Source organism: Liolophura sinensis, chromosome 7, assembly GCF_032854445.1.
Source record: "Liolophura sinensis isolate JHLJ2023 chromosome 7, CUHK_Ljap_v2, whole genome shotgun sequence".
In the NCBI taxonomy this organism is placed as follows: domain Eukaryota; kingdom Metazoa; phylum Mollusca; class Polyplacophora; order Chitonida; family Chitonidae; genus Liolophura; species Liolophura sinensis.
The window spans coordinates 27444653-27471818 of NC_088301.1; the positions used below are offsets into that span (position 1 = coordinate 27444653).

The window sequence follows — 27166 nt, forward strand, 5'->3', positions numbered from 1 at the left end:
ACTGCTCATGAGCCACGCCTTGTCAAATTATTGAATTCCAAAAAAGAAAAGAAAAACACAAAAATCAAACAAACAAACCAACAAAAAAAAACAAAGCAAGAATTTCAAACAGAATTCTGTCAAAATGGAGATGTACATAGATAATATGGTGGACAGTCCTCTGTTTATCTATGGAGCGTATGTAACGGAATTGTTCTCAGATAAACTGGTGGAAATTCATCTATTGATTTATTCAGTGCGGGAATATTTATAACGGAAATGCTCCACACGATATCGTGGGCATTCCTTTACTGTTCTATTGAGCGCGGGCGTTTTTATAACGGAAATGTTCCCACACGATATGGTGAACATTCATCTAATGATCTGTGAGCGTGGGTGTATTTATAACGGAAATGTTCCCAGCCGATGTGGTGGATATTCCTCTATTGATCTGTTGAGCGCGGGCGTATTTATAACGGAAATGTTCCCAGCCGATATGATGAACATTCCTCTATTGATCTGTGAGCGTGGGCGTATTTATAACGGAAATGTTCCCAGCCGATATGGTGGATATTCCTCTATTGATCTGTTGAGCGCGGGCGTATTTATAACGGAAATGTTCCCAGCCGATATGGTGGATATTCCTGTATTGATCTGTTGAGCGCGGGCGTATTTATAACGGAAATGTTCCCAGCCGATATGGTGAACATTCCTCTATTGATCTGTTGAGCGCGGGCGTATTTATAACGGAAATGTTCCCAGCCGATATGGTGGATATTCCTGTATTGATCTGTTGAGCGCGGGCGTATTTATAACGGAAATGTTCCCAGCCGATATGGTGAACATTCCTCTATTGATCTGTGAGCGTGGGTGTATTTATAACGGAAATGTTCCCAGCCGATGTGGTGGATATTCCTCTATTGATCTGTTGAGCGCGGGCGTATTTATAACGGAAATGTTCCCAGCCGACATGGTGAACATTCCTCTATTGATCTGTTGAGCGCGGGCGTATTTATAACGGAAATGTTCCCAGCCGATATGATGAACATTCCTCTATTGATCTGTTGAGCGCGGACGTATTTATAACGGAAATGCTCCACACGATATGATGGACATTCCTCTATTGATCTATTAAGCTCGAGTGTATGTATAACGGAGATGTTTCCACATGCTAGACATTCCTTTACTGATCTATTCACCGCTGGCGTATTTACAACGGAAATGTTCCCAGCCGATATGGTGAATATTCCTCTATTGATCTATTGAGCGCGGGCGTATATATAACGGAAATGTTCCCACACGATATGGTGGACATTCCTTTACTGTTCTATTGAGCGCGGGCGTATTTATTACGCAAATGTACCTGCACGATATGGTGGACATTCCTCTATTGGTGTACTGAGCGCGGGCATATTTACAACGGAAATGTTCTCACACGGTATAGTGAACATTTCTCTATTGATCTATTGAGCGTGGGCGTATTTGTAACGGAAATGTTCCCAGACGATATGGTGGACATTTCTCTATTGATCCATTGAGCGTGGACATATTTATAACGGAAATGCTCAACACGATATGGTGGACATTTCTCTATTGGTCTATTGAGCACAGGCGTATTTATAACGGAAATGTTCCCAGAGGATATTGTGAACATTTTTCTATTGATCTATTAAGCGCGGGCGTACAATACAATCATATATAACTCTTACGATCAGATTGATTAAATTAAGGCCAAACGACATGACGGACTGAAGAAACATGTTATTACATGAACATAGAATACCATATTGAATATACCGTATAAGACGACATAAAATGCGTACTGCGTATAATATGACGTGTATGTTTATACTAAGTTACAATATATGGCCAAGGGGCTCTAGATATACCTCAAAATATCAAATATGGAACACAAATTGAAATATTTGTATGCGTCGCAAATCATACATACCTACTGAATTTTAAGGAAAAAAAAAAAAAAACAGTGATAGATACATGGGTACAGACATGTGCATTATAAGAGAATTCTTATGTAAGAAAACAAAAGCGTCGACAAAAAAGTTATCCCGGATAATAGTAAAATTTCAAATCACATAAACGCTGACGTCTTCCACCAACAGGAGATTTAAGAAGCACCTGTTTATAGGCAGTCGTATATTCATGAATCTATTATATAAATGCAGTTGCATGGATACAGAGGGGCTACAAATAAATTAAAATATGCACAAGTGTTAAATGCAAAGTTCAACTTGTATAATCTGGCTTTCAACGATGCAAGAGGTGTGTCTTCTGGCGCAGAGAATCGTTAACAGGGAATGTTTTCCCCCCTGAAATCAGCCACGCCATTGAAATCTGTTTCTATGCGAAGAGTTGAGCGTAATATATATTTTGTCTGTGAGATTTTTTACGAAAAATCAATCCAACATTGATAACGGACTAATTCCAAAAATTCCGAACGTGCATGTAGACCAAAATTTATTATGCTTGATACAGAAAAAAAACAGGCACGCATACGCTTATATTGAAATATTATTTTGCAACTTCTTACTCACAGACACTAAACACCCATTCTGAAATTACTTGAGCGTACACAATGACCATCTACGATATTCCCTCCTCCACCCGCGTTGCCCTCTCTTTCCCCACATATCATGTATCCACAAGAGCACAGATATAAAGCATTGTGCCCGTCCCAGTCCAAGTTTGCCAGCGTCCATGCTCAACCATTCATCCAGCGAGTATTTGTTGATTTTACAAGCGCCTGTCGGGCTAGAAGCTCCTGAGCACGAATAAACGCGGCCACTGGCAAAAGCGGTCCCGGTATACTATTTATTTTGGTGATACATGACGTAGGCGGGTCCGTACCCGGCATGGCAGTAAACGCGAGTCGACGAAGAGTACATCTGGTGAAACTCAAACCCTTCCTATATCCCCGGTCCCTCGCTATAAACTTCTGGCGTTTTAAAGGCGAGCCCACCCGCACGAGCAGATCGCTCGCCCGTCAGGCATCGTTCATTGAAGTCACGCTGTGCAAGTTTTGTTTATCTCTTTCTTTCGTGCCCGATTAGGTTTCCGTATATATTCCTCTGGACATGCCGTTCAATTATAAACTCGAGCACGCAAAACTTTCTATGAAACAGTTTCTCTGGAATCGTGTTTTATTGCACATATAAGATTGGATGACAACTTCTGGCATTTTTTCTTCAAGTTTATTTAAAAAAAAAATAATAAGAAAACTTTTAATTAGGTTTTGTTTATCTCTTCCTTAGATCTCTGTTAAAGCCATTTTCTGTTCATACACCTGATTTTGTCAGCACGTATCAGAACAGGAGCTCGTTTATGCCTCACACTTGAAAGTACTTATTTCCTTTCAAAGGGTCAATCTGTTTTTCTACTTCTGTCTCAACGAGTCTTTTCTTCTCCAAAGAGATTTCTTTTGAAAGGTGGTTCTTCTTTTTGTACAATGAAAGAGTCGAATATTAAAAGAAAATCCATGTCGTGACGTGAAAAGGTAGACGTGAGCAGAAGGCCGGCCCGTGGGTATATGGCAGAAACATCAGTGGGGTGTACAGTCACCGGTACAGCTACCGGCCATAGAGTCCCCAATTACACTCGCACAAGAATCTTATTTGTTCCCTCTTCGACCCACCGCAGTCTGGGTGGTCTTTCTACTTTGGTGAGCCGTTGCCCGGCAACTAATGTGCAGCTGATGTTACTTGAGCAATCTGCGCTATAATTGACCAATCAGAGCGCTGATCTGTTTCCCATCAATCATGTCAAGGATGACTTGAGGGAGGAGCTAGTATGCAAATCGCTACTAGCAGTTTGGCCGTAGAGCTTGTTCGAGGTAAACGCGTGGAGGTTTTACTACGATTAATAGGAGTTTTAAATGTCGACAGTAGGATGGAAAGCTGGATTTCTCCAGCCTCAACAGCATGGCCGTGTAGTTTGTTGAGTGAAACCCGGCCAGACTGACGTTGTTGTGAAGATAAGTTGAGGTTATTGTGGTGTGTGTATGGTGTGTACACTGGGATGGCGAATTTCCCGTGAAGTGGATAGTACGGTGTGCCTACATTCACGTCTTTACCGTGGTGTTATATAGCCAGGATGGCCCTGGGTTCTCGCCGGACCCTGGGAACCGTCCCTGATGAAGACTTGTTGACAAGGACTAGTTGGGTGAATGCTGAAATCGCCTACAAACAAGTCAAAAAGGTAAGTGGATTCGAACCGAATGGTGACCGAGTTTTCGCCTTTATGGGCACTACCCATTCATATGTTAGCGGGCGACCGCCGACGAAGTTTTGCCCCGGTATGTACCTCTAAAAGGTGCATACAGGGCTTAGGCCGGCTACGGACTCGGGCTACTGACAGAACCTAAGCGTTAACTCACTAATCTTACTTATCACAACTTTCTCAACGTATATCTTAGCTATTTGAAACGTCCCCGATTGTTATCACTCTGTCTAAAGATCACCAAATCTCAGTGATCTGTAGGTGTCTCTCTAAAACTCTCTAGTTTGCCTATAACCCATGTTAGCTTGCTGGTTTGACCTTCTTTCACATCCGTACATCGTGTGCGGTTTTGCCGTCAAGTGCTTATATATATACATTGCTTTCTTTCCCTGAAACAAGACATAGGTTGATGCTGACAAATACAAAATTGCTTCTTATGATTTAGCTCTAAAAGATATCAAGACGTTTAATTCGTTAAGCATAGACGGTTTGTGTCTCCTAAATGTGGGCTATTTTTTAGGTATAGAGTAAAATAATTTATACTCGGACCATATAATGAACTGTATTGAATTTTACTTTAATTTCAAAAGTTGGAAATACTAAATATTCCCCAATTTGGTTTATAGACTCTGTGTTACATGGATGTTAAAGGGCCTTGTAGTCTATGTCACATGCTATGTATACTTCCTTGCCTACTTGACTTTTGTTTTGATATGAAGTTGAACGGTGATTTTCTTCTTTTTTGCAGGGTAAAGAGAAAGGAAATATTTACGCACTGTGGGTGCGATCACATTTACAAACGTATTTATTCAGCATTGGATGTTTTATTCAGTTACATTGTGGCAAAGTTTTATTCGTTGGATTACTACTACTTTCTTTGTGTTGTGTTGGATTAAAAACGGCTAAAATAGAAACAAACGTCGATGAGCTATGGGTTGAAGGTAAGTTTAAATTTATTTTCATTTGTAGCAGTAAGAGTAGTGAAAAAGCAGTTGAAAATGTCTGCTCGTTGTCCGTGACAACTATCTTGAAATTCGTTCAGCAGGGTACCGTTGCTCGCTTCAGAGGATTTCGACCGCCATCTTGTAAGCCTGTGACCTAGTAACTACCATCTTGTGTGGTCCAAGCATTTTTGCGAAGCAGGCGGAATTTCTGCCGTTTGCTGGAATCCGCCTACAAACTAGCACCATGTTTCACTCGGGAGGCATTCAAACAGCATTGCATGTACAACTTCAGATAAACTTATGAAGTTTAGTGAGGCTGATATCGATTTTGTCTCGCTTTGAACGCTAGCTCTCGCTGTACTGTGTGGTTTTATATGACCTGCATGCGACCTTACTTTCATACATTTGACCGTAAACTTCACTTAGTGTTTACAGTTCATCCAGAATATCACATTTACTCCTAATAACAGTGTCCATGGAGGTTTATCTCTATGAACTATGGTCATAATTTCGCTCTCGTGGCCTCGGGATTTGGGGAAATCCCCTGCGTTGAAGCAGTAACTACGCACGCTGCTATTTGTTCGTATACGGGTATAGAGAAAAGTGGTTCAGTTGATGTGGTTTTGACAAGTTTTACACGAGATACAACGCGGTAGTTTTTACGAGATGTGTTACAGCGTTTCCATGTAATTCTGTCTCGTGATGAGATTTGTTTTGGACGAAGCTGTTCGTACTGTAACGTGATGACAGACCACAAACGACGGACTGATACATCTGTATTCCTCTTAGCTATCCAACATGGCGGCCGTCCAGCTTTGTGGAGGTCCAGCAGTAGCGGTGATGCTGGCGGTCAACACAGCACGTGGGCGTCGCCCGGCTAGTTTTACTACTAGCCGTTTTTACTGACCGATAAGACGTACTGACTGGGGGAAAGCAACAAAGCCAAATTTAGAAAAAAAATGTTCCTGTGCACTGTTCTGTCTAGTACCGGTACCTTAGTGCCCAAACTACCTGTACTTCAAATTCATATACGTTAAACCTTTTGTATGATTTTACAGTTTTTCTCTTCTGCTTGACATTGATAATTTTTTCAAGTTACACTGTTTATTGAATTACTTGTACAAACTTTAGTTATTTTGTGGTTTCCATCTATTTGAACTTTGTGAGAGGAGCTAGATACATTTGTTTGTTGTTTTGTTTCTTATACTGTAAATGTAAAGAGTAGCCTACAAAGAATAGTTATTACCAGTCAACAGACACTTTTACTGCAACTAAGTAGTGGTTGAAAGGGATCAACAATAGTGAACAATGAGTTTAGGGTGATCATTCTTTGCAGAACCAAAAAGTGGTTGTAGTTATTATTATTATTATTATTATTATTATTATTATTATTTTAATGGTATAATGAAACATGCTGTGTGGTTTGCTGTTTAAAATGTGTATTTGAAGCTGAGATCAGGGTACAACTCTGCGTCAGTGGATAGATAGCATCAGGTATATAGTGATACCTTAGGGCCAAAGCTATGGCATACAGAAACCATTGTAGCTGAAAGAAGCTAGGGATTTGTAAATGAGAGGTGTGGCTTTGCAGGGTCTCCCAGAGAAGTCTTTACAGGTGTGTGGCAATCCTAGGTAATTGCCTTTGCAGATAACATCAGTAGATCTTCAGCTACTGGTTTTCACCTTACAAAGATATCACCCAGGCAGCAATTGCTCTGGGCTTTACAGCTTAAGCTTGTTTTCCTCCAAATAAGGTTTTGTAATGTTTAGATGTTGAGATAAGTCCATCAAGTTCGAGGATAACATTATAGCCAGTATGGGATGAAAGGGGTCCTTGCTTTGCCCACAATGAAAATCCTTTCAGGGGTATATTAGCTTTATAGTGAAAGACAAGGATCTGTTTATGCTGCTGAAGTGTGTATGTGGTGACAGGCTGACAGACATGCATGGTAGAAATGTGCAGTTTGAGATCTCTAGCTGTAAGAAAGAAGGATTAAAACTGAATATATACATTTATGGTAACTTCAAGCAACATTTAGTTGAAGGTCGTTTAAACTTAGCTCTTAGTTATATATTGTTGTCTTTGAATGCCATGTACTGTAATTCTTCAACCTTTTACATGTTTGCAAAGTGTTTATTTAAGCAACATCTGAAGGCATTATTCTGTGTAGACTGATACAATTATACTTTTTGTGAAGCCCTGAAATTAGGCAATCCAACCAATGTAGTTTTGTCTCCAAAATTAAATTAAAAACATGCATAAATTGCACTTAAAGTTGCTCTTTCATATACAAAAAGGTTGGGAAATCAAATTGTATTGTATGTAGACATTTGTTCACATATTTGTTTTCATTTTCTACATATGTACATCAACCACTCTTTTTAAACTTGTTGTTAAATGTAGTTAGCAAGGAACATTGTACTTGCAGAAATGCAATTTGTTGCAAATAAGCTGTATACATTGTCTTTCAAGATTTTGAAGCACAGCTTCATTAGCTGTGATATATTAATCATCATGTCAATGCGTTCAGTATCCATCATTATAAAATGGCCCTAACCCAGAAACGCTTTTTAGTTCCATCATACAAACATTTTTTTCTTGTTTGCAGAATTTCCAAATCAGGTTACAGTTTTTATCTGAAAAGATAAATTAGTATGCCCTGACTGAACTATGTAATACTGTATTCAAATTTAGAGGGTTGAAGGTAAAGAGTGTGGGTGGAGAGTGAGAGTGAATTTAGCTGGAGGGGTTAGTGGGCATTGAATTTGGCTGTAGGAAATAATGAATAATGAGTTTGGCAGAAGGAGTTTGTGGGAAGGGAGTTTTTGGCTGAAGTGAATTTATTTGGAGGAGTTAGTGGGCATTGAATTTGGCTGTAGGAATTAGTGAATGGTGAATTTGGCTGAAGGAATTAGTGAATGGTGAATTTGGCTGTAGGAATTAGTGAATGGTTAATTTGGCTGAAGGAATTAGTGAATGGTGAATTTGGCTGTAGGAATTGGTGAATGGTTAATTTGGCTGAAGGAATTAGTGAATGGTGAATTTGGCTGTAGGAATTAGTGAATGGTGGATTTGGCTGTAGGAATTAGTGAATGGTGGATTTGGCTGTAGGAATTAGTGAATGGTGAATTTGGCCGAAGGAGTTCGTTGATTGTGAATTAAGCTGTAGGAGTTATTGGGGATTGAATTTGGCTGGAGGAATTGGTCTATATTGAGTCTAGCTGGACGAGTTAGTGGAGCGTGAGTTAGTTAACCTGGGCATGTTGAGATGGATAAGATGTAAACATCGGATTTAAGCAAAATGGATCCAATACATACGCTAAAAGGTTGAAGGAGCTACAGCGGAGAAGTAATCAGGTAGTCGGACCAGGGGGTTAAGAGCACCATCGACAGGTACAGGGCACAGTGTTATTGACGAGGATGTAATAATTTGTCACAGGAGCCACAGGGATTCTGTCACCCTGATTCTCCAGCATTGTCAGCCTGCCTGTTTTCTCCAGGGCCTTGTATCCTGGTCACAGAATGAAACAGGTCCTTTATGTTAGCGATATCATGTTGGGCTGACCCCCAAGGCTGTCCCCTGTTCTCCAGCCTTTGTCAACTTTTGTTCAGTGACTCTATGGATCTAGCGATGATCCTATTGAACAGGTAGACTCTGTACTGTGGGTTACTGTCATCCTGTTTCATGCACCAAAAGGGGATAACAAAAGCGCAGAGGCGTCCATAAAATGGCCAGTCATGCAGAAGCTGAGCTTCGCTCGCCATAACAATAGATCAACACATATTTATACATATTACCCCATGGCAGACTGAGGTCATCTGATACCCATTTGGGATCTGAAGTTTGTGGTTTGCTGGGGGGGTTGGGAATGAGACTGGAGTTGAGTGGACGGGGAGTGGTACTTGTAAACCGATCATTGACTCAGATTACCTAACTTAAGCTTTCGGCTAATCTTTAGAGAGATCAAACTGTTATATGGAGAAGGGTGAAGGTTTCGGGAGGTGGGGGGGGAGAAAGGGTGATTAGGAGAAAGGTATGATCAGGACAGGGATATTGGAGTGGGTGGGATAAGCAAGATTTTGAAGTGGGCAACATTAACTACCCCTTTGTCATATTTCAGTGTGAGCTAAATCATAATGACACCAAACCCGAGGAAGTTGTCGAAGATGAAATCAAAAGTGAAATACCTCCAGCCCAAAAACTGTGACCAATTAACTAAAAGCATGACAAAGAAGACCCCACAAGCACACAGCAGTGGACAAAGCATGCCAATTAAGAAAATTAATTAAACTAGATAATGTTTTTTTTTTTTTTTTTTTTTTTTTTTGCACATTACGGGTGAAGAAAATTTTCTTGATCACAGTTTTCATTTGACAGAAGAATGGTTAGGTTCATGAGTGACTGGTTTCATTTGTCAGTTTTCACAAGTTGTTTTGTTCTTTTGTTTTCATTTAAATTGTTTATTTTATTGGTTTATGACAATTTCTTTGATTCAAGAATATTACCATTAAAGATTGGCAGTTTGGTTCGCATTAGTGGAGTAACCTGGTTGAGACCAGAGAGAAACTGCACATCTCCTAAGACACCTGACAAACCCATAGCCTAGTCAGCAAGAGTTCAGTCATTGCACAGGGCTACCAGCATACGCAGTCATATACCTAAACCTATTAGAATGAAAGTTAAGGCTGGTCGTGCTCCTACAATCATAGTGGCATGCAGTGGGTATAAAACATAGCTTGTAAGAAATGTAGACCACCCTGACTGTAGCTATACTGCATGGAGAGTTAATTAAGGTCGCCAAGAAATATAGTTCTGGTTAGAGGTTTTTGAAGGATGGCGTTCCTACTAAGTGAGTCGTAGCCTGCAGGTCGACTTGTTAGGCAGCTTGTTTTGTACAACGAAGCCTTTGAAATGTTAGGCATAATGGTTTGGATCGGCTGATCTATTGTGTCTGTCACCCGAGACAACCAGTGTTCAGATGATACCCTAATTCTTCAGGTTACTTACCTGTAAAAGTGTAATTAACCTATCCAATGAAGTGTGACATCATACCTGAGTTGTGAAGGCGAGATGCTTACCTGTCTAAGGCAGATTTTTTCAGAAAGCAGGATAAATCCCAAATCCGGCAGTTGTTCCCAAAGGAGTTCAGCTTTCCCCACCCATAAACCTTTAACTATCATCAAATTCTGTGAAAAGTTCTTTTTTTAAAAGTTTTTTTTAAACAGCAATTAAATACATAAATTTATTGGTGAGCACACATTTTTCTGTCCGTTAAAGAAGAAATCCAAGCAAGGAGAGCTCTAAGGTTTCTGAAAACATAATGAATTAAAAAGGTTTAAGTCTGCCAGTGATTACTTTTCTTACACAAGACGAAGAGAGCAGCAGGCATCTTGGCCATACTCTGGATAACCAGCGTCACAGGAGTAAAAACAGGTGGCTTAAATGCCAGTTTGGGTCCGACCAAGACAATTCAAAAAGGTGACCTAAACTAAGCCAGCTCCATTAAGGGTGGCTTCATCTGATCTGACAGTTCAGTATGAAGGGGATAGTGCAACGACTGGTTGACCCATGTCATTATAATGGCTCGGGTGGGGCGACTTACTTGCCTTCGGTAAGTGAAGCAGCACTAGATAAAAGAGCGATGGAAATCCGTCCTGCCACAAGGAGGTACATTACATACACTCTAAGGACTCCATCGTCATATGGCGGAAAAATTGTTGAGCATGACGTTAAACCCCAAGCACTCGCTCGCTCACTCACTGTGATCTGACAGGTTTGTTGGCGTAAATTAGAAATTTGTTGGTTTAGTCGACCATATTTGTACGTGTATATTCAAAAGGGAAATTGCTGACTCGAATGCATTCAAATTCCCGATGTGACAGGTGCAAGTTTGTGCCTCCTGTGAGTGAATCAAACGTTAGATCTACTGATCGATGAGTAAATGCAAGTAGCCATAAATTGGTGAACTCCAAATCCATCCTTTATCTCCATCTTGTAGATCTACGCTAATATAACCACGGCTGATGTCGACACTCTGTACAGCAAGAACTACGAAACATGTTGTTTTCTGCACGTCTGACGCTCCTAAATTGCAGTATACTGTAGTGTGATACATGCCCTTGCCAAACTTTAAAAATTCATCAGACAAAACAAAAGCTTAATAACATTTATGCCATCAACACTTATGAACAAAACAACAACTTTCTTCCGGTGTTTAGTGTTGACCCTTTTGGCCGTCTCATGTCTTGCCCAAAGTTAACTACAGATGTAAGAGGCATTTTTGATATTTTGATCGGACTTGATGATCTGTTCAGTCATGTGACCTGTCTGGCACATCTAGAATCCCATATTGCAAGGGTTTGAACCTGAATAATGACTTGTTTAAAAATCGAATAAAAATAAGAATTCGAATATTGTGAATTCCTTAAATCGAGCAAGATACGAGGTTGAGCTGAAATGTTGCCGCATAATGCCTTCCAACAAAGCATTATGGGTAATCGTTTCTTCACTTAATTGACCCAATTTAAAATCAAGTTTAAAGGGCACAGGATGAATTGCTATTCAGTTCACGTCACCTTTAAGTTGTGCATACTGTGACTTCTGCACGTACAGCCCATGTAGTTAAGTAAAGGTTTGGTTGTATTTGAAAGATGAAGGAGAAAGGTAATAGTATGTAAGAAGCCCGTACTTTCCGGCTGTAGGGCTTAATCGCCTGAGGACCACCCGGTCGCCAGCCTGCGCTTTTGTCTGGAGCGTTTGACAAACCAGGAGTTGAATGGTTGATAATAACACATTAATTAGGAGGTCGATTGTATGTCCTTTTTTTTTTTTTTGTTGCCTTAATGCATAAATTATTTGCACCTGCAATCATGCTTGGGTTTCATCAGAAGAAAACAACGCATTTGTCACCGAGACAAGTGTGTTGTTCATGTAATTTGTAGGCTAGAAAACTTTTTTCCACGTGCTGTCCCCAGATTTTGTACGTCATGACGTGTGTCAAGTACACAAAAACAAGGCAGAAATCCTGATTCCCATTCTGTGGTGGCACTTTGTTATGTCAGAACTAATTAGTTTGTGTTAAATTGTTTACTCATTTGAATAGGTTTGGCAGAAAGATGATTATGTATCGCCAAGTGTATCTCTTTTTGGAGCTTATATAAACATTTCGCATATAAATTAGGTTAGTGATTATTTTCACCACTTGTGTAATGTTAAATTATATAGACATGTATGATATAGAAATAGATTCATAGAGGAGTACTGTTATCATACATGTGTATAGAACTGAATTTTGCTGTTTTTTTGTAACGCTGGGATGGACCAGGTGATGTTTGCTGAAAATGGAAAAATGATCTTGTGTGTATTGAGCTGTAGAGAATAGCTGTGTAGCTGATGTCTTATACTTAACTTGCCCCTGTGGCACATGAACCTAGGGTCTCTGGGCAAAGATATGGCACAAACTACTCCATTTATACACACAGCTCCCTTATTAATTCCAGATTTCCGTGTGGTCCCAGCTACATTAAGAGTTCTCAGCCAGGCCAAAGGGCTGCCCTCTATGTAAATGGGATTGGAGGGTAAACTTTGACATAGTACTGACATGTCAGTTGACTGGTCACTCCGGCTCTCTTTGATATATGATAATGAGGCGCGCACAAAGCGGGTACACAAAGCCACACTAGTCCTACCAACACTGAGGCTTTTAGGTGCATCTCTAGAGCTGAGCTGAAAAAAATTGACTTAGATGAGAAAATGTAAACATACTGAAATTCCACCTGTTGTCCAATGAGTAATGTGTAAGTCGAGGATAAACCACTGCTTTCTGTCTTATAGTTTTAACTAAGCCTCAGTTCATTTGTCAAGTTCGCATCCTTGTTTACCACCCTTTTAAAAGAGGCAGGGAGAAACTTACATCAAGTATTTGCGACGTTAAACCCCAATCACTCACTCGCTCACTCACATCGAGTATTTCAGACTTTTGATTTTTTAGTTGAGGTTTATATAAAACTTAGGAATTCATGGATGGGAAATGTTGCAAATTAAATTTATGTTTTTTGTCTAAAGTTTTAAAGGTTTACATTTGACTTAAAATAAAAATGAGAAAGCTGTCAATTGAATTTTATGGCTAATTTTCTTAGGTAAATTAGTTTATGACTCATAAACATTGTGTTTTCCAAAAGTAATTTCAATTTGCACATGATCTGCCAGCAGCCTGCGAATGGTCGTGGGTTTCCCCCGGGTTCAGCCCAGTTTCTTCCCACCATAATGCTGGTCACCGTCGTACAAGTGAAATATTCTTGAGTACTGTGTAAAACACCAATCAAAAAAAATAAATAAATAAATTTGGACGTGTGTGAGTGGGGAAAATGATGTGTATTCCTAAGAGTTCAATACACAGTTAACTGAATGGAAGGTGATTACTCCAAAACCTGAATATGCTCTATTAATAGATTTTTTGAATTAGAAAGTCAAAAATAGAAGAACATTATGCAAAAAAGGTGTTATAAATGTTCAGCTAAATGGAAACCAGTTGAACCACACACCTTGACACAATAAAAGATCACTTACCTGAACAGAGTGAACACCTGTAATCAAGCTGTCACCTTCGACAGTCATGTGCATCACCTGGACTAACATTAAAATAAATTCCCTTAATTTTGTCACATGATACACGGAAAGGATTTAACCCAAGCATTTTGAAATTGAAATGTAAAGTGTATTTGTCTTATCTCAATTAAATCACATTTTTATCAGAGGTGGACTAATCAAAGCTTGGGGAAATGTCCAGAAAATGATATTGGGGAGTGATTAGCAATTTTTATCCAGATGAATTGGCTTGTAATCTCTGAAATTAGTTTGTGTTCCTTGGTCTTATTTTGCCCATACAGCTTTATCTTTAAACATGGCTGAACATGATAAACTTTCATCTACTAGATAAATACAGCTTATGCAAATGATCTGAAAGATTTGTCTATGTGAAAGATATGTCTGTGTGAAAGATATGTCTATGTGAAAGAAATGCAAGGCCATGATTCATTATTACACTCGGTTTTAAGATGAAAAGGTTGCAATTTTCTGATTTCATTTAACTTTTGGTGCTGTTTTGCTTTGATTTATGTTATGACAACAATGTGGCAGCAATATTGCCAAAGTGGTAACAAACCATAGTCTTTCATTCAGTTTTTTTGCCTCCTTTTCAGAGAAACTTCAAAGCATTCTAATAATGTATAAAATGTATAAATGTATATGTATAATGTATAAAAATAGACCAGCTGACTATGATTTTATATGAAAGTGTACAGACACTTAAGTGATGATGTGATTTTATATGAAATTGCACAGACACTTAAGTGATGATGTATTATATGAAAGTGTACAGACACATAAGTGATGATGTGATTTTATATGAAATTGCAAGACACTTAAGTGATGATGAGATTTTATATGAAAGTGTACACACTTAAGTGATGATGATTTATATGAAAGTATACAGACACATAAGTGATGTGATTTTATATGAAAGTGTACAGACACTTAAGTGATGATGATGTTTTAAATGAAGTGTACAGACACATAAGTGATGAAGATGTTTTATATGAAAGTGTACAGACACTTTATATTTAAAAAATGCATGAAAAATGATTTTCCTCTCATATTTACATAGAAACATGTTTACATGTTTATATAGGAACATGTTTACATAGAAACATAAGGACACACTTAAACATTCATACAGGTGCCCTATTCTTACCCCTATATTACTGACGATAGATAGTTTACACCTGAATCACATTTTTGGCACACTAAACAGTTTCTAAGGTAAGGGCAACAGTGTGTCTGCCTAAAAGGCTGGTCTGCTTAATGATCCCAGTGCCTGATCTTAGCTAGGGGTGGGGAAATGATGGGCGGTCTAGTTGGGGGAAGTTATGCAGAGAATGTCAAAGAAAAGCTTTTGTAATGCGAGGAAGAAAGGGTTATTGGGAGAGGCTCAGCATGGCATGACAGTGTGTGGTATCTACCTCTGTTAAGTAGCAATTAAGGCTGAGGTGGTGCGCCATGGCAAACCTCTAGTCCTGCTCCACTAGCACACCTGAGGAATATTCATAGATTTGCACCTGTAATTAAGCCAGTTGTCTGAGTTCAGATGCGGGTGAATACAGGGCCCAGCTCTAGAATAACGGAATAAATTATTTAAAAGCTGCTTAGCTAATTATTTTCAATTATTACTCGGGCTTTGTTATGTGTCATAGCTGTGCATGATAAAAATGTAGGACCCGTCCTCATGCATGGATGGATGGATAAAGAGAATGTATGATTACAGTATACAAATATATACGTATGATTAATGATATGTGAAAGTTGTACTAAATCTACACGTAAGACTTAATCTTCAGGTTTTTAGTGTCATATTTACATTCCTATATATTATATATATCACAGCTAGTTTTCATCTGTTTGTCGTGTTCAACAACTATGTAAGTTTTTGAGTAATTGAATGTTAACATTGTAAAAGTAATACCTTTGTCATTTATTTGGGCCTACATTGTACAGAGCGCGCCTGGTTTAAGTCTACGTTGTGTACTATAAAATGTACCAGGCAATAGAGTAAAATTCGCAAATTTAGATACTTTGTTCATTAGAGCATTTTATCTTGATAGTATATATGGTACATTTTGTATGGATAGTAAACTGCACAAGATCACTTGGTTCATTGCTGCATTTGAGATTTTCATTGGAATTTGGAAATAAACACTAAGTTTCTCTGTTCCTCCATTGAAAAACATCATTACTTAGTTAAAAATTGTGCCATTGAGCTTGTAGAAACATTGCTCATAATTGTTCACTATAGGCCAATGCTTGGACACACCAGTCCAATTCCATGGGCTTTCTGCACTACTGCAGTGGTGGGAACTTATTGCTTACTGCCAGCAGCTGTGGGGTGAGGCCTGGAATCTCCTCGGGGTCCCAATTTTGCCCTCTCATTGGGAGTTCCATCCATCACTCCCCCTAGACTCATAACCTTCTTTCCATACCCCTTCCTTCCCAACCCATAGACAGCAGCCATCTTGTTTTTTCAAACGTAATCGATTCACCTTGTTTACGTTTTCTTCGATTTAATTAAACGGAAGGCCAAGATCTCTGTGGTTTATCAAAGGTGAGAATGGTATCTGAGATATTTAAACAATTTTCTCAAGAGTTTCCTTCTCGCTTTGTTCAGTTCCGCTGTGCTCAATTTTTTCCAGGCTTTTCTACAAGGTTTGCTCTAATACCACATGCCTAAACAACTGGTGTAGACCAAATCCTGAGCCCAGGAGGAAAATTTCTCAATCCTTCTGGGCTTGTTTAAGTCATCTCCCAGCCCTGTATATACTGACTTAACAAGCTGTAAACAGTTGACTATATAGGGTTGCAGTTGTGTTTATTTGCCCAGGCCTGGTTGGAGGAATGGTGAGCCTGAAGGTTTACTCTTGCCAGAGTCCCCAATCTATCCAGCAAGCCTCCTTACATCACTAGAGCTTCACCATGCAGTAAACATACCATATGTATATATACCCCTCCTCCCCCAGCTCCCTGTACCCATGCAATACCTCCTCAGCTAGTACCCCAAGAGAGTTATCAAACCAACAGGGAATTCAATCAAAAAGCTGAATTCCAGAGATGTAGAGTTGTTATCTGGCAGGCTCTGTGATCTCCAATAGCTAAGAGGCCGCTCAACACACAACAGATGATCCTGGTGTTTTGCTCCCCTCTGATTACCCCCAGTCTGTGGATCCTTATAACCAGCTTATGATCAGCCGAGCCCACCCACAGGATTCTGATCTCAAGGCCTCTACCCTCACATCACCCCCACACCTCGCCCAAATTGATCAGTTATAGTAGTGCACCCTTCGAGACTTATCATATGTCAGGGTCATGACAGAGTGTCTAGCTATAATAATAACTGCTAAAGGTCTATCAAACGAAAAACTTCTAGGTCATTGGTGATCTATCATTGTCTTGAACATTATGTATTTTTCATCTGGTTGATCATTATCTTACCAAAGGTCAGTGGTTTAATTCTCTGAGTGCTCACATTCCCTGAGCACATCTGTTTAAGACCAATCAAATAAATCAATAAAATATGCCAAATTAACAAAACACAGAACCTTGACCACTTGCACACAGTTAAACAATGGTCGTTAGCATTTTTAAGATCCTAGAAAATATAGTGGAATTTTTACAGAATTTGAAACTTTCTTGTGTCTTGCATTTCTTATGTCTTGTCATTTAACATCAAATGAAGCATCTTTGGTGTGAATCAAAACAAAGCATTTTATAACTTTATGTTGGTTACCTTTCTCTTGTGATGTAATATCTGAAGAAGCTTTTCCCCTGGTAAGTGGGCATAATGTACCTGTGGCAATAGTTAAGGAGTGAGGGTGGGTAGCAGTTAAGAGGGCCACTTGAGATAGCTGTGTATGGTTGGTGTCATGCGTTGGATCGTCCTGGGTCAGCACTGCTCAATGAAGGCACAGGGGTATTACTGGGCCAGGATTATGTCAGGGAACAATGCCTGTGGGTTTGCTGGCAGGCTTCCATTCACCGCACAGTCCTCCGTTCCTAAACCTGGAATGTGAGGTCAGCCCTTTGCAAGCTCCAGTGTCGCAACTTAATTCTCTCTGGCAGACTTTTTTTTTTACTTTGCCGTTACGGTTAAGTCTTCCAAGCAAGTCTGATACCTCTGATTGTGTGGAGTACTTGTTAATTTCTGCCCCAATGTATTTATATTATAATAAAGCAGGGGTTAAAGTCAAGCTGTTTATGTTGTTGTGGACATCATTTTATTGTTCAGCAAATTGATCACCAGGTTTTCTGGTTTTCAAGAATTGGCAAATGTAGAATTTTTGTTGCATGTGAAGATGGGCAATATGAACACACACCCCCACCCCCGCTTTGTTACCTTTAAAAAGCATTTTCAAATATAGGACTTTCAAACTGCACATAAAGATTGAAAATTGTTACTGCTCGATAAATTTTCAATTTTTCAGTCGAGTAAAGTATGACCAAGTTCTCTGCTCACAATGATGTACTTGACTTATAGTGGATGACACAGAGCTGTCACTATACTGTCAGACAGCTTAGTGGGCAAAATTTATGTCAGCTCTTGAAATAGGCCTATTATTGTTATGTCCTGATTTATTCTTTCTTTTCAAGTTGAGAGTTGTATTTGATGAGGTTCACTTCAAGTTTTGAGGGGTAGTCATCAATAGAGTATGACCCAGGACTGTCACTTGTCTGCTATTAATATTTATGAGATTCAGTTATGAAGTCGGAGGGGTTTGTAGCTGTGTTCTCTCTCTACCTCATTGCTTCTCTGAGCCAACTTGGCTGCACTCAATAGGGGGAAAGCTACCAACAAGTACCAGGGTGTACAAGGATTGCCATTCAGGCGACTATAGGAGAAAGATCAGTATAAATTGATGGTGTGAGTCCCTTGTAAGGAGTCTATCTGGCAATCATACACCTGAAGAATTCGCTATGAATTTGCGCCTCGCCTGGCGCCAACCAACACGCTTGGCGCTCACACTGTATTTCAAACTTCTAGTTACCTGTATGCTTTTTTACAATGAACAACAAACTTGTGTCTTTGTGTTGTATAGTCTTGCATTAAGCAGTGCATTTCTTGCTTGCCCTATTATTATTATTTTTTTTTTTTCCACTATTTCTCCAAACTCTCACTTTTGGCAGCTTTCTCACAAAGTGCCAGACTGCCGTCTGTGCCAACTGTCTAAAAGATGATCTGTCAACTAAGTTGTGAGATAGTGTGGTTTGATCGTCATCTAACCGTAAACGCTGTGGTTATGGTATACGTGAAATGTTTTTTGTATATCGCTAAAAGCATCAGTTGAATTGATGCGTCACATAACTGCCGTCTCAGAGTGCATATCTAACAGTCAACCTTGCCAATAATGCGACTGCAAATATGAGGAATCGTGTTGGATTATTTTTGGAGTTGCTTTGATTTCTTTGACCCATAAACCTGATCACAGTCAAAAATTCTGGAGTACAGAATTCAACGCCAATTAATCAGTCATCGTAAGGATTTTTCATGAATTTTACTATTGAGTATACAAGTAGCAGATGAAAAACTGCCAAATTTGAAGCTTATATAAATCATGTTTATGTACGGAGGAAGTTATACCCAGTTTGAATAAAACACTAACGTTAACGTCACATAATTTTTTCCTGATTTTAGCAATTAAATATAATGAAATTAGTAATAAAAAATTATAATAATAATTCAAACTGTTCGGTTTAAAACCAAAAATTGTTGTGTGGTCAACATATTGTTCATGATGTTTTTTTTTTACGCTTACATAAATTGTATACATCAGTATGTTAGGACAAATGAGAAAACCAAGAAAATGGGACATTTCGTTATTTAGCTGCATCTGAAATTGCCTGTGACAGAAGGTTATGAAAATTTGCCCCAAATTTGAAGTAACACTGCACATTTCTGTCTTTGTTGGTAAAGTGCTACAGATGTGTATGAAAAAGCATATTAATTACAAGTATGCATAATTTAAGATATTTATAAATATCTTTACATTTATAAATACCTTTATATATATATATATATATATATATATATATATATATAGGAAAAAAAATAATAAAACGCCATCTCAACTTTCTACATTATTTTTTTTCCTATATATGTAGGAAAAAAATAATAAAATGCCTTCTCAACTTTCTACATTCTGTTATATTCCAACTGCAGTTTCAACCTTCACATTAGTTGGAATAATACAGAATTTAGAAAGTTGAGAAGGTGTGTTATTATTTTTTTTTCCTGTGTAAATTCTCCTCACCAGGGGATCTTTCTCTATTTCTTCAAATGTAAATATGTATATATATATATATATATATATAGGCATACAATAGTTCTTGCTAGAGCCAGTCATTCTTTACCCATAATAATCTGTCTAGTGTTTTGAGCCATCTCTTAACTAAACTGTCTTTTTACCTATAATTGAATTAGATATCATTTTTCTGTGAAGAGTGTCCCATGTGGATGGGGATATCATTGGGAGCTAATGGAGTTCCACAACTGTCACTCGCACAAAGCCCACCTTACACTGCCTATCAATTGTGCCTGCGTATAACTTCACTAGCCCTTGTTGCCAGATTACTCAGGGGACAAAGATAGGTGACAGTTCTTTTTTTTTTTTTTTTTGCTTTGGCTGTTTTTTTCTCTCTCAGCCTGTAGCCCGTGACCTGGTTGTGTGGTTTCTTCTGGCCTGCAGTGTATGTACTTGTAGATGGAGAAGTCAATCCTCTCCGGTGTTCTGTGGCTTCTTTCATATACTTAACGTGGAATGCCATTCTCTTCAGCTCTCTACCACCTGAAAAGAGCAGATGAAAAAAGAAGGGGTGACTTGGCACCTTGAAATCTGCCTGACATAGGTACATTTATCATTTACCTGCGGTTCGTTTGAAGGCTCAGGTGCTTGGGCTAGTCATTAGAGGGCTTACGCTCTGCTGTGCTGTGTATGAGTGCCTGCGTAAGACAGAGCAAACAGGCTGTTGAGATAACAAACCATACACTTCCTTTACCTTCCCTTTACTTTGATTTTAGAGTAGATTTTTTTTTTTTTTTTTTGCGAAAATGTGGTAAAAAGAAAGTTTGGATTGATGCTTTAGACGCATTAAACAAACTGAGAGAAATACCACCTGTTAACTCTTACTGTTGGCCAATCTCCCTTTCTCCCCTATACATAAATTAACCATATCCATTGCTCCGAATGTTTACCAGAATGCCAATGTCTTTGTGAACAAAGTTGTATGTCGCTCAGGATTGTGGTTGCTTTTTTATCCTTCTCAGTCGCGACATTTATTGAAATAAAATTTTCAAACAACATGAAGGTTTGCTCAGATTCACTCCTGGCGAGAATTCTAAGTATCGGCTTATGGCGAAGTTGAATGCGGACTATTTGTGAGATAATTGTGTGCAAACTGTAGATTATGTATATTGGGGCGCATGTCGCAAACAAGGATTTACCGACTGTCCCTCACAGGTGTAGGTTATGAATGACTGGTCTGCCTTCATTATCCCACCCCCTCCCCCACTCATTCTTAACCCCAGTAAAGCCAAGAGCCGTAGCCTGGGCCACCACTCAGTCTTAAGGTCTGCAGGTAGGATTCTGTTCCTCCAGGCAGGTAAATAAACGAGATCTGCATGCTATTGAAGCTCCGCGCAGCGGGGACAGGTAATGGCAGGCAAGACCACCCAGCTAGCAAGCACTAAACCACAGGGCTCTAGACAGGTACATTCTGTGGCTAGGATGGCCTATAGCAGGTTAGGCTGAGGCATGCCTGGGGGAGCTGAACATACGCTGTATACACCTATGTCCAACCCTCAGTAGTCATCCACTTTCTCAGACGCACATAACATGCACTCTAGTTCTACTGATAATCATCTCCTTTCGTTTTAAGTTGCGTTTATATTTTGGTCATCTCACGTTAATGTACTAAAACACACTTGTTTCACACATCTTCGTTTACTCCTGCTTCTGTGTTGAAGGGTCTACACGTTACTCTGAAATCAACTAGCCTCCCATCCATTAATATTGATAATAAACTGTATCTCTCATTTTGTAACCTTTGGAAAACTTATTTTGTACGGCTACTTCACTTACACATAGAAGCATCTTTCTTTGCAATAGATGATGTTTTTACTTGTTCATGATTTTTAGATTGAACTACTTATTTGGTGACTTAACACCAACAAGTATAACAGTAATTTATCAAAATTATTGACATTTAACCAATTATTAGTTGGTTAATATCAATAATTCTAATAATTCAACAGTTTTGCTGCCTCTTCTTGGCAGTATTTGTACATCTGTCATGAATACCAATTGTTTTCTTCACTCGATACTCCAAGCACTGGTCCTTTACACCTCTAATTATAATATTTGTACGCTTGGTGTCTCAGTATTTTATAAAGATCGTACATACATGATGTATGTTGTTTTATGATAGGAAATAATAATAGTATACTTCAGCAAACCCAGTTTATTAAATGCTTTCACATGTAAAAGACCAACTTTCACAGATTTCTGCACCTTTTTATTTGATCTTGAAGATAAAACTGCATAGGTCGGGTCAGCCTATTTCAGAACTTCACAAAAAATTTATAAATGTTAAAATTTATGTAGTTTGATTAGTATACACAAAATCATGCCCTAAAACTATCTTAGCATAAATACTTTGCAAACGTGCGTAAAAGATTAAAGTATTACAATAATCAATTTAGCAGTTTCCACAAAACAATATTGTATAGTGTCGTAGAGATACCATGTATATTCATACATCTGAGTAAGAATTATGTTAAATATCCAAATATTTTGTCAATGACTAAGTTGGTCACAGTTTTAATTCTGAGAGTTTTTTTTTTTTTTGTGTGTGTTTTTTTTTTTTTGTTGATCTTAGGTGTTTTGAGGTTTGTTTGGATGATGTAGGATAATACTACAACTAATATTTTATGACATTTGTATGCCTCAAAAACTTTGTTATTTTACCATAGTTCTTGGTATACAGTGGAAAAAGAAGAACATGCAGTTGGGATGGGAATGCTGGTGAAGTGCTGGGTCAGGTGTGTGGAGGGTTTGTGGGGTTGGTGAGGTTCGGGGAGGGGGATCTAGAACAGTAAGTTTAAGTAAGATGGAGTATTGGGGAGGAGAGAGTATCAGCTTTTTCTCGGACTACTTATTTATCAGAGTTGCCAGGTGGTAATTCCTACCTCACACAATCCATAGGTTATTTTCATATCTCAGACTTCACCCAGATTTAGCCAGTGCCTTGGGCAGGCCTTTCCTCTTGTCCGTATCTCTCCGCAACCCCTCTACAACCCCCTGCCAACTTTCAACCAAAGAAATGGACCAATTCCAACTCATTATTATCCATCCCTGGACACCCAAGCCTTTTGATACAAATACTTATAAAAGGACGAATTCTTGTGTCAATTTCATTATCATAGGCTGACAGTGTACATAGTTTAATTGGGTCATTGCTATCGGGCTAAAATTATGTGCGGAAATATGTATATGGCCCCCATAGGTAAAGCGCTCATGTATTATGTGGTCTGTGTTAAGGAAAGTCGCTGCCTTTTGAATTTGATTCCTGCATAATTTACTCTGAAATGGGATCCACTTTACAGATGACCTTTGGAGAAAATTTTAATTAAATGTTTGTCTGGAGGCATCACCTTTTCAAAAAAATGAAACCACCTTATAACAACATTGGGTTTATGTTTGACATTGCGTTTGTCATTGCTGGTCTGGCTTATATAAGGTGGGCATCATGGTATGCTGACTATAGAAGAGCATGGAGACATTTTATGACATTGTTGCTTCTTTGTGCAATTCTAGTGTCACGAAAAAAAGTTCGGTTATAATGGCTGGGGAAAAAATTAATGGTTATGTCGATTTGAAATTCTTTTGGGATAGGTTTGGTAGATTAGATCTTGTTCACATTTGAAGAAATCTTAACTGTAGTTACATATTTTGCAATTACACATCCGATGTGTGTTGACAAGAAATGGTGATAATAAAAAGGCAATAAATTCAAAGAATTGACGAACAGCATAGCTGAAGTAAAATTGTCTCGGGTGTAATCACCAATGTTATGAACTGCAGACATATATGTATGCAGTGGTAGAGATACATTTATATGTCATTTGTCATGTGGCTACGGATTGGTTCTTCAGGCATTAAGAAACATCTTGAACAAAGCCAGATCATTGGCCATCTCCCGTTGCCATGGTGATTTCACAGGCAAGCTAATCACCTCTAGAGCTCGGATGACAACTTTACCAAGAGACAATGACTGACTGTTCACTTTATTAGCTTCATTATCATTTGTTCCTCTCCAAAAACTCGATTCTATTATTCCATGAAAAAGGGAAGCTTTTTTTTGTACAAATACTTTTTTTTTTCCTTCACATATCCTTTTTTTTGTCTTTTACGTTAAATTCCTTCAGCTCATTTAGGATAGGTGGCCAGCAATTAGAATTAGACTGCCACAATTTCATCATTGTATTTTAAACTGTTTAACACTCCTTAACAAAGTTGTCAACTTGAGGACAACAATAGTGTCTCAAACCAGCTGACATTTTTGATACTTGTGATGCTTTCCTTTATCTTTAATTGATCATACACATGATTTCCTCATTGTTTATCATATCAAGAATGCTCCATGACAAATTTGAAATCTTTTCAGCAGAAAAAACTCTCCAGTGACAGTCACTAATTGATGTTGATATATTTAATGACCTTAAGGAACAATTAACCTGCTTTGTACTGTCATTGATACCGTTAAAAGTTTTGTTAAAGAAGGAAGTGCGAGTGCAAGTTAACCCAACTTTTTCTTTGATTGTTTTTATAAGGCAAAAAGTTGCGAAGAAAACTGCTCCACTTTTGTTCTTTCCCAAAAATCAAAATGATTGTGATGAGCTGGAAACTTTTCTAACTTAATGAATATACTCTAGAATTTGGGATTTCAAGATTTCAACGAAATATTTAAGACAGGCAAGTTTTTTCACCTGACTGGATAAAGTTTTGTCCAGTATGACATAATGATGTCATATTATTAAATGAAGACTTAGTTCTGCTATAATTAGTAATACATGAATGATGTACCAATACTTATGTTGTTTTTTTTTTTTTTCAGAAGGTGGACGTTTGGAGAAAGAGCTAGAGTATACGCGGAATACGATCGGGGAAGGCAGCGGCACAACAAGTGAAATCGTGATACAAACGCCACAATCTTCAAATACAATATTAACTACAGAGTCTTTATTATTACATTTGCAAGCAGTATTGGAAGCAACAAAGATACAAGTGGAAATAAATGAAGTGTGAGTAAATTCATCTTCAATCATTCTGGTAATTCTTTATATCGATAAATTTATGTAGATAGGTCGGTAGGTCATTTTAGGCATTACAACATACATCTACTGTCGACAAAACCATTAATTCATTGCTAATTGTTAAAACCATGTGGATGTTCTTGCAGAAAGGTCTTTTTTTTTCTTCTTTGCAATAGTATGATGTTTACAACAGAAATGGAAGTCAAGTTATCAAAAAAAATGTATGTGATTATGTTTTTTTTTTAAACTAGCCCTATGCAAAATGGCTTAAAGGTCCTTCGGTGTAAGCTTTACTTTAAATTGTTTGTGTTTTAATTAGATTCACTTTAAAGATGCTTACTCTGGTATTTTTTTTCCTATGGTTAGAATTTAATATCTGTTTAAGTATTATTCCTGTGAGGTGTGAAATAACATATATTTATAAATATGATATACATATTTATACATATATAGCTTGATTGTAAAATTTTCCATTATTCCAGCGAATCTCTATTCCTGTCTTTACTGAGTTAATTTAAAAGATCCAATCTTCATTCTGATGGGTTTTAAGACTTCCGGGGATGTAATTTCGGGGTCGATTAGTGAAATTTGCAATCATTGGCTGCCTAGTGGCGGGAAGTTGTGGAACACTGTGGGTGTGGGTGTGTTCGTGAATGTTTTTGTGTTTGGGGGTTAAGGGCGTCCAGCATTAGAAAAGCATCAAAACTTTGAAGTTTGACTCCAACTGTTTTCTTCATTATAATTAATGTAGTTTGACTCCTACTGTTTTCTTCATTATAATTAATGTAGCTAACCATTGAAAATCTGAGAGCAAAACTTGTATAAAGGATTACTACATTCTTTAGACTGGGTAAGCGCTGAGGGGTGAAAAATTTTGTAAATTTCTTTTGAGGGGGGTCAAGAAAGCAAAATTGACCCAAAAGTAAAAGATAGCTGGAAATAAGCAGCTGGCAGCTCTGATTAAAAAATGTCTCGCGAGAGTAGATCAGAAAACCGCGCTGTTATTCAGAACAGGTGGAATTCATTTCATCTTGCATTCTTACATCATAGGCTTAGCTCCCTTTACTCGTCGGATTGCATTCATATGTGCAACGACAACATTAGCCCAAGTTCCTGATCTCTGTGCTACATTACCCATGACACCAATTCTACTTTGGGTGTATGCGGAGAATTTTGGATTGTCACGACTTTCCGCATTGAAATATACGCGCACGTTGAAAATTTCTCACCGGGAATATATGACTGTTGGGTATACTCAGTGAGCAGGCCTATGGATGGGTTACCAGTAAACGATCTCAATTTGAGATTTATGGGTTTAATTGAGCATGGAGAAACTTGAAATTCCAGAACTCATGTGCGAAAGCAAATCAAAATTCTTTGCAGCAATTTTCTTAGGCTTTTCTACAACCTGTTATTTCGAAGTCTTCAAGCCATTGTTGTTGGCTTGACTTCCAGTGATGAGGGAGGAGTTTCACCGGAGCAAGTAATTGGTTAGTTTGACTGCATAATTACGTCACTGTGGCTGTGCCAACTAGTAGTTGAATTCAAAACAGGGGCAGCCAGTGTGGCTCATTGTGTTAGCCCAATCTGTCAATGATCATACTATACATTTCACTCATGGGTCGTGTGTGGCAACTACAGCATGGAGTCTGTCCTGTGAGATTGACATAAGATACATGTATGGTAGCAGGACTAACGCACATGGCTCCATTTGTCTATCGGCATGTGGCACTGGTTCATAGGTTATTAGTACAAATCATATATAAGGGTTACTAGAAGTGTAATACTTGCACAAACCAGTGTTCGACTGCAAGTCAGAATTCTGCAGTTCGAATAAAAATTAACTTAGGAAGAACAGTGCTAAATCTCACACTGTAATGGTATTTTAATACAAATTTATGCGCAAAACACAGTTTGACCTTAGAGTTGCAGACTAGAAATTTTACTAATGTAAATATCAGTGAAATAATTACACTGCATGATAAGAACACACTGTTGCATACCATTCAGTATAGTTGCTCTAGATTCTGTTGCTCGCTTTTCACCTTGTTGCAACTTGTTACTGAGTATTGCTATACAGTTTGCAAGTTGTTGCC

General features: G+C 38.4%; 1 protein-coding gene across 1 annotated transcript in view; it reads left to right on the plus strand.

Moving 5' to 3' along the window:
- The first annotated feature begins 3867 nt into the window (after positions 1–3867).
- LOC135470797 (protein patched homolog 1-like) overlaps positions 3868–27166 on the plus strand; it is a 61289-nt gene continuing 37990 nt past the window's right edge. The window contains exons 1-3 of the mRNA XM_064749840.1: positions 3868–4191; positions 4961–5153; positions 24872–25058. Coding sequence (XP_064605910.1) covers positions 4087–4191; positions 4961–5153; positions 24872–25058 — 485 coding nt within the window. The 5' untranslated portion in view covers positions 3868–4086. The remainder of the gene's footprint in view (positions 4192–4960; positions 5154–24871; positions 25059–27166) is intronic.